Genomic DNA, 18904 nt, shown 5'->3' with positions numbered 1-18904 from the left:
GGATAAAATGACTTCTTTGAAAATAGTGAGTTACACCATTAATGGTCTAAACCATGTTATAAAGAGGAAAAATATTTTTGACTGAGTTAAAACGACTGAATTGTTCAATTGGGCTTCTACAAGAAACACATTTAAATGAGGTAGAACATGCCAAATTAAAACAAGAGTGGGTGGGACAGATATTTAGTGCCTCATATGAAAAATATAAGAAAAGAGAAGTGGCTATACTCATATACATATATATACATAGATCATTAGGGTTTGTATCAGAAAAAGTGCTTGAAGACAAAAATGGTCATTGAGTAATTGTTATAGGTTCTATTGGAGGTGTATTTCTGACAATTATGAATTTTTATGCTCCTAATGAGGATGACCCGCGTTTTTTTTTTAAAGAGCTCAAATTCTAGCGGGGAAATTATAACGAATTGTAATACTGGTGGCGGGGGGGCTAGGGGGGGCTGGGGATCTTAAATTGTGTGATGAATAATTATATGGACAAATGATGCTTGATGATGTATGTAAGGGTTAGAGATTATACAAATTTTTCGAGATTCTACAAAGCCACTCTAGAATAGACTTTTTTTTTTGTATTTCCAGACTGGATGTCCACAGGGTGGATGATTGCCACATTGAACTGCAAACTTTCTCAGATCATGGGCCAGTTGTCATGTTTCTGAATTTGGATAAGGATAAACACTTAAAACTGTGGCGGATGAACGTGCCATTGTTAAATAACCCTGATGCTATTTAGCATATACAGGAGGAATTGAAACTCTTTCTTGACTTTAATTACAATAACGAGATTTCCCCCTCTGTTTTATAAACAAATAAAATTAGAAGAGCAGATAAAACAATTGGAAAGTGATTTTAAAAGCACAAATAACGATGCGGTTTTACAGGATCTGAAGAAATGCAGACAAGACTTGAATGATTTTCTTACATACAAGGCAGAGGGTGCTTTACGATTTGCTAATCAAAAATATTATGAACAAGGGAATAAGGCTAGTAGGTTACTTGCAGTTCAGATCAGAAAATTACAAGCAAATGGAACAATCCAGAAAATGACATGTCCCAAATCAAGGAACATAGACTCACACCCCAGAGCAATAGCTAATGCTTTTTCTATATATTACAAGCAACTATATAACTCTGACCATGTACCTAATAAAGAGAACAAGATTTAACAGTTTCTGCACCGTATTAATCTTACCAAACTTGATGGGAATGAAACTAAAGATTTAGTGGCGACTATTAATAAGGAAGAAATTACATTTATTATAAGAAATCTTAAAAATAACAAGACACCGAGCGTCGATGGGCTCCCGGGGGAATTCTATAAATGTTTACAGGCAGACCTTCTTCCACTTTTACATAGGGTATTTAAACATGCATTAAATTCTAAAGACCCACCAAAAACATGGGCTGAGGCAATAATCTCTGTGATATATTTGGAGGGAAAAGATCCCACTCAATGTGCCTCATATAGGCCCATTAGTTTGCTTGCTGTGTAGTGCAATTTTGGCTAGGAGACTTCAGAAGATTGTTGGTAAACGTATTAACCCTGATTAGACAGGATTCGTACCCGGGAGATTAGGTGTAATTTATATTAGGCGCACCTTAAATATAATGTCGACAGCTAAGGAATGTCCACACCCGTCAATGCTTCTCAGCCTTGACGCTGAGAAGGCATTTGATTGGGTGGATTGGATGTTTCTGAGACTGGTACTGGCTGAAATGGGTTTTGATGAAAGTTTTATTAACACGTACTCTAGATGAGGGACTCGTGTACAACACTTCAAAACACTTAACTCTTTCACTGCCACTGACGTTTAAAGACGTTAAGTAAAAACCTACGGAGGGCTGCCAATGACGTCAAAAGACGTCATCCAATTTTTTTAATTTTTTTTTTTGAAACGGGTGCCGGCAAGCCTTCCGCAGCTGTGTTGAAAGTTTCTAGCAGGTTTTTTGAGCCTAATGACTATTTTTGGCCCCTAGAGGGCAGCGATGACTCTCTTTTGACAAGATCGGGTGGGCGTCAGTAGAGGCGGAGCCAGAGCGTCGAGCAGGAGATGAGAATGTTAGACAAAGGAAAAATGGCGACCGGTTGTGAGGAGCTCACGCCCGAGCCGTTTTTTTCAAAGACCAAAAGCATCGACCAACGCTAAAAGAGCACATTGATGACGACGATGATGATCATCATCGATGATGATGATGATGATGGTGACTCCGTGGATGAAAAGCATTGACGCGGCAGTAGGAGACGTTAGGCGGGCGGAGCTAGATGGCCGAGGAGGCGAGCGGTTGCAAGCAGCTCTACACTTACAAGACGAAAGGCATCGACCAACGCTAAAAGAGCACATTGATGACGACGATGATCATCATCGATGATGATGAAGGTGAATCCGAGCTTGACGGCGAAATTGGAACCGCTGACGCGGCGGCTATGACGACGTCATAAACGCGGAGCACAACCGAGCACGCACAGGCGGACGTTCGATCGGACGACAGAGAGTGCCCCGAGTCCAATGCATATTCATCGGAGGAGTGTGTACAGTCTGCTACTTGCTATATATTCCCCGGAAAAAAATGCAGTCAAGAAAGTGTAACGTTTGCACGCGAAACGGACAAAGTGAAAGTAAACTGTTGTGCGAGTCCAGCGGCGTCTCCTTGCACGCAGGAGAGCGTTACAAAAAGAAAAACTGTATTTGAAACACATAATTGTAAGTAGTACCACAGTTGCACACATTTGTAAATAGTTTGCGAAATTGTTTTGTCAAATTGTTACACTGTTGAATGGAAATAAACGTATTTTGCAATCAAAAAACACTTTTTCATTGTTGGTGAAAGCGTTTTACAGAAGTAAAGCACTATTTAGGTGTTTGTGGCATCATTCATGGACAAAAAGAAGTGTACAATTCACTAGAGTGTATGAAATAACATCGTTTCACAAAAAGCTCTTTTTCTCCGCTTTTTGTTTCAAAACAGAGCATTTCGGTGAAACTAACCATTTTCTATTGTTGATTACTGAAGAACGTAATAAGGTAGAAACAAACTTTTTTCTGATGAAAGATGAGAGTTCAATCTTTCATTTGGTAGTATGTGTGTTTCCATAGTCCAAACAACATTTTCTGTGGACCTTGAAAGATCAGTCAAAATGCTCAAGCGTGAGCTGCTTGCAACCGGTCACCATTTTCGCTTCCCCAGCCATTCTTCCCTCAACACTCTAGCTCCGCCTCACGTCTTCTACTGACGCCTACCCAATCTTGTCCAAAGAGAGTCATCGCTGCCATCTAGGGGCCAAAAATAGGCATTATACTAACTAGATCTGCTTGATACTTTCAGCACAACTGGCCAGGGCTTTCCTCCACCCGTTTCAAAAAAACAACAAAAAAAACATAGTGAACGTCTTTTAACATCTTTGGCACTCCTCCGTAGGATTTTACTAAACGTTATTTAACGTTTTTGGCAGTCAAAGAGTTAATGGATATGTCTGAAAGTTTTCCTTTAGGAAGAGGGACACGCCAGGGCTGTTGCTTGTTGCCGATTTTGTTTGCTATAAGTATAGAGCCTTTAGCAGAATTTATTAGAAATAATCCGTTAATTTTAGGTATATCAGACAAATGTAAGACCCACAAATTATCCTTGTACGCGGATGATATTTTATTGTATATTAGCGACCCAATAAGATCTATACCAGAACTTTTAACATGTCTGAGGGACTTCGGCATGGTTTCGGGATATAAGGTAAATGGTACACAATCTGAAGCTATGATGATAAAAGGTAATTGGCCTTTGGAGTTGGATAAAAAGGTCACATTTAAATGGTCTCAAAATTTAGGAATCACAGTCACTCCGGATACCTCTCAACTGTATAAAGCAAATGTTGGGAAATGAATGGATCAGATTCAGAAAGATTTTACCAGGTGGGATTTATTTCCTTTTTTGGGTGAATTGAAACTGTCAAAATATCTGTTTTTGTCTTTGCCCATCCGGACCCCATTGTCTAATTTTAAAAAGATGCAAAATTTTTTATCTTCATTTATTTGGCAAAAAAAAAGAAGCCCAGGATTAAATTTGCACAACTGACTAGTAGTAAAGTCCATGGTAGTCTTAACCTACCGGACTTTAACTTGTATTACTGGGCAGCACAATTGCGTGGAGCGATGGAGTGGCAAAAACAAAGTAAAGAACATAGTTAAGTCTGGAACAAAGTGTATGCCCTCGATCCTCGCTGAAGGACTTGATGTTTTGCCCCAAGGAAGTGTGGAATAAATATAAGATAACAAATGTCTGGGTGGACTGCACCTACAAAATTCTAAGTAATGTTAGAATAAATAAAGAAGAAAGCTCGATAGATATAGAAAGATATCGAGGGCTACTGGAATATCTGGTATTGTGGATTTTCTACATAACACAATTGGATGCGAGGTTTCGGGATTGGAAAGGCAAAGGTCTTGCCATTGTGAATTACTTATTTCAAGGTGAAACTCTGAAGTCTTTTGAGCAGTTACAGAAGGAATTTGGTTTGGTTTCAAATGATTTGCATAGGTTTTTACAACTGAAAAGTTATCTGATGTCCCATAAAGAGTGGTCCTTTCTTAAAGTGCAATCCAGAGCCTTGGAAACGTTCTTTATTGTATTTGCTAAAGGGGGAAAATGTGACAGAGCTGTATCTCACTTGTATAAATGTTTACGGTCAGATATATCTGGGGACACCTTAGAGATAAAAGAAAAGTGGGAATTAGAAATTAATACGGTGATAGAAGACCAAGTGTGGAGACAAATATGTGAATATGTGCTTTCATCATTTCCAAATTTGATAAGACAAAATCAAATATGTGTTGGAGACAGTGTGGACAAATTGGGGATCACACACATTTTTTGGGATTGTCCAAAATTTAAAACATTTTGGGAAGGAATTAGGAGTGAATTTAAGATTATATTAAACACCCAGTTTGAATGGAACCCGAAGATATTTTTCTTTGGGGTTTGTCCCCTGGCTCGCAAGAGTAAAAATAAGATGTCCATGTCCTTCCACCTCGTTCAACTTCTCTTGTAGTTTCTTTTGCCGTTTTAGCAGAGTGATAATAGCTTCTTTTGTGTCGTTATTCCATTCTTCCAACTGTGTCACTCTTGTTTGTGCTTCGGCAATATCCTTCCGCTGCAGTTGCGTTTCTTCCCTAAATTCACCAAACTCTCGCTTAACCTCCACTTTAAATTCTTCCTTGAATGCCAAGAGGTTGTCTTTGATCTCTTTCTTCAAGTCTCGTATCTCTGTTTTGATTGCGGCAAGTCCTTTGAGCAACGTCGATGTTCTGCTCGCCGCCGCCATTGTCGTCACCTGCTGCCACATCTTCGAGTTAGTGATCTTCCTGGTCTCTGGACATCGCTTTTTTCTTCAAACTTCTCTGTCCTCGACCCCCACTCATTTCTTGTTTGTTTACAATTCGCGTTAAGTTATTTTCCTAGTTTTGGGGGCGAATAATTATCAAATCAACTCAGGAGCTCAGCACTACGCTGCCATCCCGTTCAGCTCCGCCCCGGAAGTCTATGTAACCGCTTTTAACTTAAATTATCTCAGAAAGTATAAATGGCACAAGCTTAATATTTGTATTAAATAACATATTTTCAGGCAATGAAATAAATATTTCATGTGTGTGGGATCGGAGCACTAGTTGTGAAGAAATAGTTATTGAAAAAAGGTTATTAAAGAACAGGAAGATGGTTGTTTTTTTTCGTTTTTGGAGTCTTTGCTTAGCATAGAACAGCTGACGTTCATCTGTGATACGCTTGTAACAAGTAGGATGTTAGCTGGGGATATTCTCATATCAGTGTAATCGCTGTCCAACTTGAACAGCGGCAGCAAGACAAACTCTCCCTTTCAGCGCTATCCACACTTTCGTGATCTTTCTGAATGCGTCCCATCTTAATTTAGTTAAGATATGATTTCTGACTGTGGTCTTAAATATGCATACAGCACGCTACATTTTCCTCACAATCAGGCCACGAAGCCGGCCGCTTACAATGCGGAAGTATCATCTTTGTTTACACGGAAGCCAAATCAGTGCTGTAAATGCGATGCACTGATTGGTCAGAACCATGGAGAACTACGCCAATTTTTCATCAATCATTCCACGATAAAAAGAAACAGTTCCACTTTTTATCGAATTACTCAAAAGCTGCAGGTATTTTGCGTGTGGAAACTTTGTGAGCGTATGATGGGTTTATAGACTTTCACAATATTCAAAAAAATTGTTTCCCAAACTTCACGATACAAAAGTTAGCTTATGGCCCAATACCAACTATTTCAAAATTTAGACCGAGTGTATGTATATTTATTTTTTGTCTTTGTTTCTGTGTGTGTTTGACAGGACTCTCGAAGAGCGTGCTCAGCGACTCTTTAGCACAAAAGGCAAATCTTTGGAATTGCTGGATCCTTCGCTGTTTGCCAAGAATCCCAAAGCTAAAGGTCCTAAGAAGTATGTATTTGTACACGATATACAGTATTAGGGATGTACCACCAGGACTTTTTATCTTTCAGCAGTGCTTCCCCCCCCCCCCCCAACATACATCAAATACTACTTGCTGATAGAAGCACGGATACTTGATCATGCCGTTACATCGAAGCAAATGTGCTTCGTTTTAAAAGTTATATATTATTCAGAATCATAAAGCGGTCTTTCACACATTTCACTTAAATGTAGGTTGTAACACAAGGCATTTCAGTTGTAAATAGGGGTGCAGCAAGTACTCGAGTAAATAGAGTGCCTAGAGTACAAAAGATCCTCGAGGGCTTTTTCCTGCTCTTTTATTTAAGGCCTAAAGCGCCTGGCAAAACTTACCTCTAAAACCTATGGGTGACTTTAGAATCACCCCTGAAAAACTTTCTTCGAAATTCAGCAATATTGTCAGTGCCTATTAAATAATTGATATCGCAGATACGAGGGTCATTCAATAAATATTTTTTTCTGTAAAAGGACTTTTAAAACACATAGAAGCATACTTTAAAAAAAATATGTTTTTTAAATTTATTTATTTTTTATATTTTTCAACATAGTCTCTCAGCACTGTCACACACATTTCCCATCTGTGCACAAGCTTCCGTATTCCCTCAGCGTAAAAATCTTCGGACTGATGTCTTCAGTCAGTCGCTCAACAACACTTTTGACTTCGTCACTTTCAAACTTCGTGCCTCTTGTGAATGCTTTCAGGGGACCAAACAGGTGAAAGTCTGAAGGGGCAAGGTCTGAGCTGTGAATTTCAACTGGTTTGCACCCTTCAGTAACCAAAAACTTGACTGGCCACTGTTCCAATCCTGGAGCATGCTTCTTGGTCGGCCATCTTTGTTAATTGCCAAAACTCTCAAAATGTTTCTTTAATCTGCAAAATAAATTAAATCCATGTGAAAAAGAATTAAAACAGAAATATAAAAAAAAGTAAGTAAGCTTCCGTCAGGTTTACCTGTTAGACATTTATTAAACACTACGCAAAAAGGAGAGAAGACAAAGGAGAGAGGAGAGGAACTGCCTCATACAATTCACTACTGCACTTTCCAATGAACCTCTCCTCATCCTCTCTTTTTATTCGATTTCACGCTTCTAGTTACATGGGTGTTTCAACTCTAGGGGGTGGGGGTACAAAGCATAGTTCAAACACTGAGTACAAGTTTGTAATCATTTCTTAACAGACAACAGGCACGCCTTAGCGGACTGGCTCCATCCATTCTGCTGGGTTAGATGTTCTTGTTCTTGTAGTCATCATGAGTCATCTCCTGTTAATCATCTGATACAGTTGCCCTAATCTAGCTATGTGAGTGTGGGAGCAGAGCAAAGCATTCTTCATTGCAAGCAGAAGCAGTTCTTCATTGCAGCAAATAGTAAAGTGCTTATTCATGTGATAACTTATTGTACAATTTTCCCAACATTCCCCCCTGATTATCAAATGAATAGCACATTTAAACATCATGTTGTCAAACTTCAAAATAATTTCTTGATAAAAATCAACATGTGTACCCCGGTACTCATTTTGTTTCTTTCACATATAACATTGGTGTCATCCAAATCCTCATCATATTGTTCTGTCAATTCGTAATAATTTTCATCATTTTTTTTTTTTAAAATATAGATATATCCAACTAATCAGACCTGTGTTGCCAATTATTATTATTGTTAATGAAAACATTCTACAACATCCTTGAATTCTGAGTATCACCTCCACAATCCTTTAAAACCATGTGTTTGTTAAATAGACAAATAAATTACTCCTATCATAAAGCATTATACATTCCTGTACTTGATCCATCCAGTATGTAATATCCAGTATTCGTGCTCTAATGAGCATTGTCCAGTGTTTTCGCTCTGTGTGTGTATTGTCCATTGTTTCTGTACATATTTTTCAGTGTTAGCAAGCTGTCTCTCCTCTCCCTCAAGATGGCCCCAAAAACAAAAAATACAAACAAAAGACAGCCCCGAATTTGTCCGATCGCATCTTACCCTCCCAATTTGGGATAGGGACTCGTCTTCTCGATTTCTCCCTTCCTACACTTCCTCCACATTTGACAAGCCCTGGACTTCACAGCGGTTTGGGGAACCTTGTGTGGAGCGTGCTCCCATCCTCTTCACTGACTGACTTGGTCAGACTTTTCTCCACAGCTAGAAAAGCTGCTTGTTTTCACCTTCTCAAGCTGTTAGTCAATGGTACCTGTTTTGTACCTTGCAATAGGTGAATCAGGAGGGTCGTTAAGCGATCTTCACATCCTTCGGGGTCATCAACAACACTTACAAGGACCCACCTTGGGCTGGACCTTTGATCAAAACCCAGTCACTACCCTTGGTGGGAGGTTGGCCCTCCTGCAGTGGCAGAAAATCGTCTGGCATTTGATTAAACATTTTCACTTCCTTGTCATTTAACAATCTCCTCATATAGTCACTAAAATCTATTTCTTAACCACACAAAATTTCAAGCGGGCTAAAGTGTAATACAACTTTACTCTCTTTATTCTCCATTTTAGTAAATAAAAGTATCTCCTTTTTAGGGCCCGAGCAGCTACCGCTGCGATGTCCCTCTTGTTTTTGTAAGAATTATTCTCCTCCTTCTTTCTTCTTTTTTCTTTGATTTGATGTTGAAATTTGATATTATGAAGTTGCCATAAGATAAAGCGCCCCCTAGCGTGAAATGATATTCACCATTCCCCGCATGTTTAACCGAGGGCTACGAAAATTGGCAGGCACATGAAGCGCCCCGAGACACAAAAAAAGTCAGTGGAAGCCATATTCTAAAATATACAGGCATTTTTGCACATTCACTGTGGTCATTCTTTTTGTCCATTTGCCAACCGTTTTGATCCGATTTACTTCTAACTTGGCATTTATAATCTCAAGACCTGGGGGGACAACTGGGGAAAAAATCTTGACTTTTTGAAATACTATGTGACGAGGGCGGGGCCTCAAATTTTGTCTTTAATATTTCCTTCATCAAAAAAGAGGAAATGCTTTATAACTCTGCTGTACAAGCTCCAAAAAATCCCAAACTTCTCATGGATCTTAATAGCCACAGCCTGAAAACATCTATTTGATAATATTCGGTTATACATGTAGCCCCACCTAGTGATGACAAGCAATGTCATACTTTACATTTTTATCCATTGTGCCAAGCCCGTTTGAGGGATCCAGTTGAAATTTTGTCAGAAAAGCCTTAAGATGTTGATCATGGCCCACACCGAATAGTGTAACTTTTCGCCAAAGGGCGTGGCCGTTACAGTGCCGCAAAGTCTGATTCACTGTCACAATAAAAGCTGCGTTAACTTGACCCAGATGAATTTACAAAATCGAAACATTTTACACATTTGATGAGTCAAGGTCTGAATACATCTATGAACTTATATTTATTCGTACTGATAGCGCCACCTACTGGCATTTTTTCAACTTTTTTCCACAAAAATCCACGCCACTTTTCTGTCCTGTATTTCAGATGAATTCATCTGTGGGGTTTTCTTTGCATCTTGAGCAATTTAACTGGCCATTGTGGCAGAAATTTCTGTTGGTCGACCAAATCGTGGTTTGGTTTCAAAATAATCTCTATTTTCACTTCTTAGAGTTTGAACACTGCTCATTGGCATGATAATTTCTTAGATAATTTCTTATATGCCTTTCCTGTTTTATACAGTTTAGTTACCTTTTCCTGCAGATCTTTTGACATATATTTTGCTTTCCCCACTGACTCAGAAACCAGAGATCAGTGTAAGGGTCTTTCAGGAGCCCAGACACTTAATGAACCTTCATACACACACTACTGTAGTTAAGCAGACAGATAACAGGTGTGGATGGTTACCTTTAGTGGCCATTAAAACCCATTTGTGTCAAATTGTGTGCATGTTATCAGGCCAAAATTTCAAAGGTGTGTAACACTTTGATTGGGGTCATATGTGTAATTTCTGTTGTCATTATGATTTTAAGAGTAAACAGTTGTTTGATAATAAATGGCTTCATCCCAGCACTAACCATGAGTGAAAGAAACATTTTTGTGTTGTCATTAAAATTCTCTTAAAAATAGACCCCCAAAAAATCACATTTTCTGCCTGGGTGTGTCAACTTATGAGCACAACTGTAAAAATGTTTGTGTGCAAATTCCCGTTATCATGTCTGTGGGATTTTACATTTACTTCAGCATTAGCACTGGCAATGTTTTTAAAACAAAGCATCTGAATAAGCTGTTTAAAAATGGATGGATAGTTTTACAGTTAACTCCACATGTCATAAACAGTTTAAAGTACGGTCACGAAGGACAAATTCACGTCACATGCTTGCTATACATACATACATACATACATACATACATACATAAAGAATAGTCACGATTAAATTTCAGTTAATTACTATCTACTATAAAATGTAATTTAATCTATACACACTGTAAGTAGCTACAATTAGGATGAAATTAATGTTTTCCCTTCACTATACTTGCAGAGACACTGAACGAAACAAGGAGATCGCCTTTCTGGAGGCTCAACTGTATGAATATGTTGAAATCCTTGGTGTAAGTATTATAATGTTACCAACTAATCTTTAAGAGTATGAGTTTGAACTACCCAATTTTGTGATAAATATCGTAGTCAACAAGTTCAGGTTTTTGTCTTGCATTTGTAGGAACAGAGGCAGCTTACTCATGAGAATGTGCAGAGGAAGCAAGCTAGAACCGGAGAGGAACGTGAGGAAGAGGAGGAGGAGCAGCTCAGTGAGAGTGAAAGTGAAGACGAAGACAATGAGATAATCTACAACCCTAAAAATTTGCCCCTGGGCTGGGATGGCAAGGTATAAAAATACACTATTCTTATACATAAGGAATGCAAAATAGGTGTTGCTAAGAAAGCTGTGTGGGTTTGAATAAAGAATTTGCAATTTCAAGAATTTTCTGGCACCTGTCAAAAAAGGGACTTTATTTTGGCCAAACCCCACGGCTCAGCTTATGAATGTCACATGGCCAAACTCAGAAAAGTGGTGAGCCGTGATTGGGTGGTCGTTACTTGAGCCTGTAACCTGAGCTCAATGTTATGTCATTTTCAGTCAATAACAAGTGTCAAAAATGGCCGCCACCTGAGAGAGATAAGAATGGGTGGCTTTTGCTGCTTAATTCATATTCCACAAACGTAATATTAATCAGAATGCCGTGTTTAGAATAGTAGGGACGCATCGAACATTTTACATAGAACATTTTTTACTTTACTTATCCTTTAAGGAAGTTTAAGAAAGTGTGTGTGCCTTGTATTGAATTTTTTGTTCAATATGTTACATAAAAGATGGTTCAACAAAGTATTTTACTTTTCACATTTGTCTGATTTATCATTGTGAATACATGAGTTTTGACACTGCTTTCACTTTCCTTCCAGCCAATTCCATACTGGCTCTACAAACTCCATGGCCTGAATATCAACTACAACTGTGAAATCTGTGGAAACTATACCTACAGAGGACCTAAAGCTTTTCAGCGACACTTTGCGGTATTTTCTGAGCAAGGATTCATTCACTTTTCAGTGGTTGTTGTTCTTTACGGAATTCCACTCATAGTTTTCGTCACGTCACTCCCAAATTTGTGTAATGCCTGTAGTGGACAAATGGTCCATGTTAAATTGTGTGGTTTTAGAGTTTGTCACAGTAAGTTGGTGGGGCATTTCTTCAAAATGGAAGCGCTCACACGCCCTAAAAATATACACCACCCACCTGCAAAGTCTAAAGCTTGCATCTAGAAAGTAGGGAGTGTTTTTTGTCAGGGCTCGTTCAAGGTGGCAAATGGTAACAAAGACCTTTGCCAGACGTTCGCAAATTCGTCCGTTTTAATGGTCGCAAACAGTTTATCACGTCGCAAAGAACTTTTGAACGTTCAAAACTTCCTGCCCGCTGTTTCGCAGAATGAAGGCTTATCGCTTCCTGTTCCTTTGCCGTAGTAAGTATTTAATCACTTTCTACTACTTTGCAGCCTAATAATAGACCAGTTTGTTTTTGAGACGGTATTAATGCTCAATAATGTAGAATTGCACATCGTGAAAGCAACTTCGACAATATCATCGAGGATATATATCGCCTACCCCTAGCGGAATGCAAGTATTTACCATCCGCCTCAAAAAAGTCAATATGATTAGGATACAGGGATTTTGGGTGCCAGTCCGAGCTCTAATTTTAATATAAGTCACACCTGAGTATAAGTCACAAGACCAGCCATACTGTGAAAAAAAGTGAGTTATAGTCTAAAAAATAGTTTGCTTGGCCTGTTATTCCTTTGTCGTCTGAGAAAATTAAATACTCAAATACTGTAGACAATATTTTGCCACGGAAAAAAAAATAAAACGTACAACTTTTTTGCCCTGCTATAGATAATGATGAATAGGTTAGTTTTTCTGCTCAAATAAATAAATAAATAATCAGCAAATGGGCACATTCGCGAATGCCCAACCATTAATGCCAAGTTTAAAATATTTGTTAACAAATAGGGGTGGGAACCTCTGGGTACCTCACAATACGATATGTGATCAGGGGTGAAAGTGGCTAGATTTTCTTGCCAGAACTCTTTGACATAAAGGTCGCTGCGCAGCCAGAATGTTTTTTTTTTTTTTTATTTAAATGATGTGCAAAATAGCAGATAACAAAAAACACCGACGTGCACACATCGACATAACTCGTCAGAAACACAGAGAGCGGAGCCACTGGACAGAACTCCGTAGGATAAATAAATAATAGATATCGTTGGAAACGGATTACGCTACACAAGCACACTGGAACAACTCAGAAGCACTTTATGCTATGTTCACACCAAAATAGGGGGAAGCGTTCCGCTGTTGTGCCAAAAGTATTTACCACTGTACAAAAATTGCATCCCCTGCCGTCGAATATTATAACTTTTATCACAAAAAAGTGGAGATTCTTTGAAAAGGTTCCTTGTAAACAGGTATTTAAACTTCAAACATCTGTAATATAACTGAAAAACAGTAACATTCAGTCGTCTGACCTTTTTCTATGTATTATGCAGGCGACAACAGACAGGATACTGTGTGTGATGTATTCCATCCCCGAAGCCGATGTGGCACATATTTCAGCGAGGCGAAATGCGAAGAAAGTTCACATTTTTAAACTTTGGCGAATATGCGAATTTTCGCCCCGCTGTGTCTCCAAACGCGTCCTCCGCGCCGCCATACGCACGAACCCGTCCGCGTGATATGCAATTGCGCCGCCTCACGCTCCCCTCGCTTTGGTGACTTGTTGTGTATGTAAATCTGATGTTAGTAGATTTTTTTTCTTCTTGGGTAGCAGCCTGGCAGGTTGTTTAACATGGTTTTGACAGTTGCCATAATATTTTCGGACCGGAACAGATTTTTTACCAGAGCGCAGTTCTGGACCGTTCCGGCCCACTTTCACCCCTGTATGCAAGAAAAGGCACAATAACGACTATCTCATGATATGACGATACCACGATTATCGGTCCACGAAGTCCACGATAATATACGATAAAACTAACTCGAGACATAAACGGATGTTTTTTCAATGAGAAAATTGTTCTTGTTGTACCATCACTGAAACACAAAATTAAAACCGGTGTCTTCACAGTGAGTACTTAAGTGCATTTTTTTTTTTTAACAAATACAAATGTCTTCTTAACCGAGGCAACTTTCTATGAACAAATTTGTGTCTTTCTCAAACACTATTGTCATGCAAGATGTCAGTCAGTCACATAGTCATTTGGTTCATTTTATAAACTGTCGCGCAATTTTCTATGTAACATTGCAAAAGTAAATAAATACAATTACTTAAATATTAAATCCAATTAAACCTATTAATAATATTCCACAGAAATTGTGTGCTTCAAAAAGCCGAAACATAAAATATGTTTTAAAACTTTAACATTGAAGATATAATACACATTTTTCATAGAAACGTATGAAAAACGGAGTCACTCGCTGGACAGATAAATGTCTTACCTCCTTACCTCCTGTTTTTCTTAAAAACAAACAAACAAAAGAGCACGTATGATTTGAGTGCCCAATCACTGATGAAATGCATGGAAATGGTAATAAATGATAGTGTGGCTCCTGATGTCCATCTGATGCTGGTAAGACCTACTCGACTCAAATTCATTAGTTTAGCCCTGGTCTCCTCGTACAAAGTTGGCATTCTTTTAGTTCATTCAGTGAAATGTTTTGACCAGTTATTTTAGCGTTGCTTCAGAGTGTGCAAGAACCCGTTAGTCTTCAGTCGTGGTCTGGCCGTTCGTGTGTGTTAGACCTACTCGTTCTGACAACTCGAATGCATTCGTTTAGCCCTGGTCTGCTCGTACAAAGTTGGAAAAAAAAATTCTCCGTGAAATGTTTCGAGTGGCTCAAGAGTGTGTAAGAAGCTGTTAGTTTTCAGTCGTGGTCTGACTGTTTGTGTGTGTTCACCTTCCTTTTGGTTAGTTAGCCAGCCCCCCTCTCTTGAGTTAGTTTGTTCCGCTGTCCTTTCATTTCAGTGCAAGTTTAGCCATAAATTTGACTGGTTACTTCCCACTATTCATTCATGTTAACTTCCGCCGTAATTCGTATTTCATTCTTTACGCCATTACTCATTCGTTGTTGGACTAGTGCAGTTTGGAAGGTCGGGAGAGTGGCCCGACATTCGGGAAGTTTAGCTCCATTTTGTTTTGTGAGGTATAGCGTTGTGTATGTTTTTCATGTAGTGTTGCCCCTGCCTGTGTACCCCTTTTCCGGACCTCCCTGACCAAAACATCAACCTCGTGCCCCTGACACGTAACAAAATCTCGTAGCGAAAATTATCTACTACGCTATACGGGCGGGGATCGATTGCAAATACACGCAGAGATGCGCTGTGCATGATCAACTTTGCCCTGGGAGAATTAAAAGGGAGTTTTCCTTTAAGTAGAGAACCATTAGCTCTTACCTCTAGCTCTGGATGATGCCGGTGTAAGTGGCTGTTCATATTCACCATGTTTCCACTAGTGTAACTAATGCGAGACAGTTCTTGCCATATACCAAAGTCTTTCTCCTCTCGGTTCCATATTATAATATGTATCCATTCCACACTATCCATATCCACACCTTTGACTTATACGCGGCCAGCGCATCTTTTATTTTGTTGTTTACTTGAGTCTTCTTCGCCTGAAGACTTTTGTCTATTTCCCCGCCACTCTTATGAGGCGCTCCCCCTAGCAGCCCGCCAAGAAATTGCTTAATAAGTAATGAACAATGAAGCCGTTATAGTGGCTGTATATTGACTACAAATATTGATACTTGGCGTAGGCATATCAATAATCAACCGGCAGACAAAGTATTGCGATTTATCGCCATATCGAGATATCGTCACACTCCTATTAACAAAGATATATAATTCGTATAGAATTTCTGTCCCTCTTTTGAGGAAGGGGGACCGGAGGGTGTGCTCCAACTATGGAGGGATCACACTCCTCAGCCTCCCTGGTAAGGTCTATTTAGGGGTGCTAGAGAGGCGGGTCCGTCGGGAAGTCCAATCTCGGATTTAGCTGGAGCAGTGTGGTTTTTCGTCCCAGCCATGGAACAGTGGACCAGCTCTACACCCTTAGTAGGGTCTTCGAGTGTGCATGGGAGTTCGCCCAACCAGTCTACATGTGTTTTGTGGATTTGGAGAAGGCGTTGGACCATGTCCCTCGGGGAGGCCTGTGGGGGGTGCTTTGGAAATACAGTGCTGCTCAAAAGTTTGTGAACCTCTTGAGCAATTTGGATTTTCCAATTGTTTCAACCTGATTTTGTTGTTCAATCTTAACCATTACATTTAATATGAAATAACAGGTGTAGGTTTAGCATTTCAATGCATTGTTCTTTAAAAAAAAAATCAATTGTGTAGTTAAAACTAAATTAAAAAGAGTTTTTGATCACTTCATGTAGGTGCAGAATTAAGTGAACCCTGAGCTGCATTGCTTAAAACAAGCAGTCAAGTAGTATCAGGTAGGGCAAATTGATAGCTAAACTAACCACTGAAATGGAGCAATGAAATGAGAGAAGTTTAGCGAAGAAATGGAAGGCTTGCTAGGTAGAAGCTTCTGCTCACAAAAAAAGATTAAAGCTGCCCATCTCAACTTTGCCAGAGAGTACCTGGACAAAACTGAAGCTTTTTGGAAGTCCCTTCTGTGAACAGATGAGTCCAAAATTGAACTGTTTGGTCACAACTAAAATATGTCATGTTTGGTGAAAAGTCAACATTGACACCCATCTAACCTCTTCTCAATTGGCTGCATTTTGCATGGAAGAGTGGCAAAAATCCCCTAAAGTAGGTATGAAAGACTGATAAGTCACTAAAAAAAGTGTTTGGATGAAGTTCTCATTGCAAAAGGAGGTGCAATGTCTGATTAAGTGAGAGGTTCACATACTTTTGCACCCATGAAATGAGTTTTTCTTAAATCAACAACTTTTGCTCAATAATGACTGACAATATTATTCTTTTTGTTCAAGTCCATTATTTTCAATGTCAGCTTTGTAGAATGGAGAATGACTAAACATTTAATAAGGTTATTTTAACATTTTATACAAAAAATCTGACCATGCGTGCAGGGTTCACAAACTTTTGAGCAGCACTGTATATTAACTAATTTGCTCCCAAAAACGTATAAATATGTTCAATTTAAAATGTTTTAAGTGTCCCAAAGACGTATTTATAGTTTAAAAAAAATAATTATGCTGCAGCATACAGAAAGCTTTGATGCAGCCTTACAACTGCAGAGAACAGGTGAAACAATGGTAGTAACTACAAAAAACGTCCAGCAGGTGGCAGCAGAGTATCAGATCAACCAGGGCCATGTTGCAAACAAGCTCACTTACCCACAGTTCTAAACAGATTTGTGAATAATGATAAAACTTAGCTATATTCTACTGCTAATTCTTGCAAAAACGGAAACCTGATTTTCCTGATGAAAAAAGAGACTCTTTTGGTAGGTTTTATGTTTTTATAGCAATAGAACACAATATTCTGTGGGCCTTGCAAAATCTGGTAAACCAGCTGGGAGCGAACAGGGTTGCTCAGTGAAAATGGCCGGGAGTGAATGAGTTAAGTGGGCCGGACCGGTAATATAATTGTTTATAACTTAAAAACAAAAACTGGAATCAGTTATACACAGATTTTCGCTATTTGCAGGCCAGCCCTAAATAGCGGGGCTCAACTGTAAATATATTTTTCCCCAAAATAACACAAATGCAAATAGAACGCGGCAAAACTTTGCCCGTATGAATTCCAGGCGTGTCATATCTACCTGTTTTGCATATATATTGTTCCCAGAATGCACTGTGTGGCGCAATTAATTAAGTTATAGGACCTTAATCTATGTCATATAAAGTATATATATGTTTGTGTTACCAGTAGCTAAATGTGTCGTATTCAGCAATCAGCACGTTTGTTGGTTTATGTTTTTATTTTATTTGTATTCTGCAAGTTGTGTGTAAAATAATGACATCCAGGTCAATTCCGTGTACAAGTTGCATTGCTCATACGAGGATTGCTTGTGAAATTATTAATTTTTTTAATTTAAGTTTTGATTTTGGCCGTCTGATTAATTGATCCAACATTACTAATTTATTTACTTAAAATTTTCATTTCGCTGACCGGATGAAATCCCTTTGCGGGCCCGATCCGGGCCGCGGGCCATATTTTTCATAGACATGATCTAACAGATGTGTATTTCTGTTCTGGTTAGGAATGGAGGCATGCCCATGGTATGCGCTGTCTTGGAATCCCCAACACTGCCCACTTTGCTAATGTCACACAGATTGAGGATGCTGTCTCTTGTAAGTGCCGTCTTGGAACCCCTGGGATTCACAACCTTGTTTGAAATGCCAGGTTTTTACAATGTCAAGAACCAAGTTATTTCAGAATTGACTTAGAGGGTGTGCAGAATTATTAGGCAAGTTGTATTTTTTAAGATTCATTTTATTATTGAACAACAACTATATATTGTTAATGAACGCAAACGACTCGTAAATATCAAAGCTGAATATTTTTGGAAGTTGGAGTGGGGCTTTTTTTAGTTTTAGTATTTTAGGAGGATATCTGTGTGCAGGTGACTATTAACTGTGCATAAAAACAAATATATACCCATTTCACTTATTTATTCTCACCAGGGAAACCAATATAACAACTACATTTTTTTTATCTTGTGTGTTTTGTTCTGTGGTGGTCGTTTTTCAGCCTTCCTTACCTTGGCCATGTCCCTGAGTGTTGCACACCTTGTGCTTTTTGGCACTCCAGTGATGTTGCAGCTCTAAAATATGGCAAAGCTGCCATTTCCAACACACTTCTTGCGACCCTATTGACTATTTTGAATAAAACGCTTCAATGATTACGCCTCAAAAGTTTGGCAATTTTAAGAGTACTGCATCCCTCTGCAAGTGATCTCACTATTT

The 18904-nt window shown here is 38.9% G+C and overlaps 1 protein-coding gene across 1 annotated transcript in view; it reads left to right on the top strand.

Annotated features, from left to right (window-relative positions):
* sf3a3 (splicing factor 3a, subunit 3) overlaps nucleotides 1-18904 on the top strand; it is a 59753-nt gene that overhangs the window by 33389 nt on the left and 7460 nt on the right. The window contains exons 11-15 of the mRNA XM_077548503.1: nucleotides 6372-6479; nucleotides 10965-11034; nucleotides 11145-11309; nucleotides 11885-11995; nucleotides 18199-18289. Of these exons, the coding sequence (XP_077404629.1) occupies nucleotides 6372-6479; nucleotides 10965-11034; nucleotides 11145-11309; nucleotides 11885-11995; nucleotides 18199-18289 (545 nt within the window). The remainder of the gene's footprint in view (nucleotides 1-6371; nucleotides 6480-10964; nucleotides 11035-11144; nucleotides 11310-11884; nucleotides 11996-18198; nucleotides 18290-18904) is intronic.

This window comes from Vanacampus margaritifer, chromosome 17 (genome assembly GCF_051991255.1).
Source record: "Vanacampus margaritifer isolate UIUO_Vmar chromosome 17, RoL_Vmar_1.0, whole genome shotgun sequence".
NCBI classification, from domain to species: Eukaryota; Metazoa; Chordata; class Actinopteri; order Syngnathiformes; family Syngnathidae; genus Vanacampus; species Vanacampus margaritifer.
The sequence above is the reverse complement of the archived record's forward strand: the minus strand, read 5'-3'. Positions and strand labels throughout refer to the sequence as shown.